General features: G+C 48.8%; 1 protein-coding gene across 1 annotated transcript in view; it reads left to right on the top strand.

Moving 5' to 3' along the window:
* The window catches only part of MYH13 (myosin, heavy chain 13, skeletal muscle), a 71,587-nt gene extending 69,861 nt beyond the window's left edge, over positions 1-1,726 (top strand). The window contains exons 38-39 of the mRNA XM_011973184.1: positions 732-866; positions 1,470-1,726. Of these exons, the coding sequence (XP_011828574.1) occupies positions 732-866; positions 1,470-1,484 (150 nt within the window). The 3' untranslated portion in view covers positions 1,485-1,726. The remainder of the gene's footprint in view (positions 1-731; positions 867-1,469) is intronic.
* Positions 1,727-2,106: the final 380 nt, after the last annotated feature.

The raw sequence follows: 2,106 nt of genomic DNA, 5'->3' as shown, positions 1-2,106 counted from the left end.
TTCCAGAATATACCATTTCTCACACTTCATTGACTTTGGAACCTTCTTATTGTATGCAGAGCATCCCACAGGGCTACTGTTCTAAGGACCAAAATTTAGGGGAGCCTGCCCTGGACAAATGACTGAGTTTCTCCCATTGCTCTTTTTCCTCCCTTCCCTAGAGCCTGGTTGGTTCAGTCCTAACCTCAGGGAAGCAGATTTGAACTGGTTCAATATTGAGAGCAATTCGTGCACATGGGATGAGTACAGTCCCAGCAGGTTTGGCAGGCTAGAGGGTGCCCAGGAGGACACCTTAGTCAGGAATCCTTGACATTCCCCCAAATAGACCAGTACAGTGGCCTGGCCCTAGACAGATGATGCTGGGCAGAGACACAGGATGAGGGAGACTTGGGCCATTGGTCTCTATACCTTCAGATGCCTTGGGAGAGCACAGGACTTAGGTCTCCCCCAAAGATCTCTGTGGAACAGATACCATATAGAAGAGGAGCAAGGGAACATTTTTGGAGATCCTAGGAGGGACAGTAGCACCTGCAAGGTGATTCAAAGCAGTACACATGGTTGTGAGCTCGGAGCCTTGTCCTCACACTCTGGAGAAAGCCTACATGCCCTCTTTGCCATTGGGGAATCCAAGGCCCTGGTTGCTTAACTCCTCAGAGGCCTTCAGGGACAGGGCACCTCATAATCAGACTGAGGGGCTCTATAGCCTCATAACCCCTCTGTCTCCTGTGTAGGAGGAACAGGCCAACACGCAGCTGTCCAGATGCCGGAGAGTCCAACACGAGCTAGAGGAGGCCGCGGAGAGGGCGGACATCGCCGAGTCCCAGGTCAACAAGCTGAGGGCCAAGAGCCGAGACGTGGGCGGCCAGGTAAGAGCAGGTACCTGAGATGTAGAGGCCAGCTAAGAACAGACACTGAATATGGGGGCCAGGTAAGAGGCGAAAGCCTGAGTGTGGGAGGCCAGACAAAGGCAGGTACCTGAGATGTGGGGACCAGGTAAGAGCAGGTACCCGAGATGTAGGGGGCCAGGTAGGAGCAAGTACCTGAGTATGGCTTCTTCCCAAGAAGTCCCAAGCCCCGGAGGAGTCCCATGGACCACCCAGGGAGAACCTGGAGGATGACTGTTGATCCTCTCCTTCCTGCTGCTGGTCACACACTCCCAAATGCTACTGTTTTAGCAAAGACTACTGTGGTTCCAGGCTCCTGGGAGAATGAGCAGTGAGGCAGGACACTGTCATCCCTATCTCTCCCTGTTGCTACAGATGCTGCCCATGAAGCCCCTGATTTGCAGGGCATTTGTCCTGTCGCTAGTAGCTAGATTGGTTTGCTTTTACAATGTGCAAAGGGAAACAATGCCATTCCTTAATGTGTCTCTGAAGTTCCAGATTTTCCAGCTGCTCCACTTCAACGTGATGTTCAGTCTCCCGTTTAGTTGACTCATTTCCTATGTACAATTGTTTTTTCTCCCACAGAAGATGGAAGAATGAGGCTCACCTGATGCTCGTTGCCATGGGACACCTCAGAGAGAGTGGAGGGAAAATGTGTGAGAAATAAATTCTCCTAAATACTCGGATTCCCGGCTCTGCTGTGTTTATTATCATGGTCCATTCCTCTTCCATGAAGCTGATATTTAGATTCTTGCTGCTCTATTGTAAATATTAAAAAAGGGATGTGAAAGTGGAGGATCTTTGCTCCAAGTAGAAAACATGGAAATTCAAACCATGGCCAGGTAAATCACTAGCTTCCACAAACATTTAAAAATAAAGACCCTATGTCACTCTACATCTCTCAGAATAGCTATCATCAGAAAACGAAAGATAAGTGTTTTTTATCTTCTCAAGATCATACAATCACCATCACCACCATCATCATCACCATCACCATCTTCTCAAGATCACCATTACCACCATCACCATCATCATCACCACTACCATCATCACCATCATCATCATCACCACCACCATCACCTTCTCAAGATCATACCATCATCATCATCACTACCATCACCATCATCATCACCATCACCATCTTCTCAAGATCACCATCACCACCATCACCATCGTCATCATCACCATCACTATCCTCTCAAGAGCACCATCATCACCATCA

The sequence above is a fragment of the Mandrillus leucophaeus genome, unplaced genomic scaffold (genome assembly GCF_000951045.1).
Source record: "Mandrillus leucophaeus isolate KB7577 unplaced genomic scaffold, Mleu.le_1.0 Scaffold135, whole genome shotgun sequence".
Lineage (NCBI taxonomy): Eukaryota > Metazoa > Chordata > Mammalia > Primates > Cercopithecidae > Mandrillus > Mandrillus leucophaeus.
Note: the sequence above shows the minus strand (reverse complement) of the source record. Positions and strands in the feature narration are given on the sequence as shown.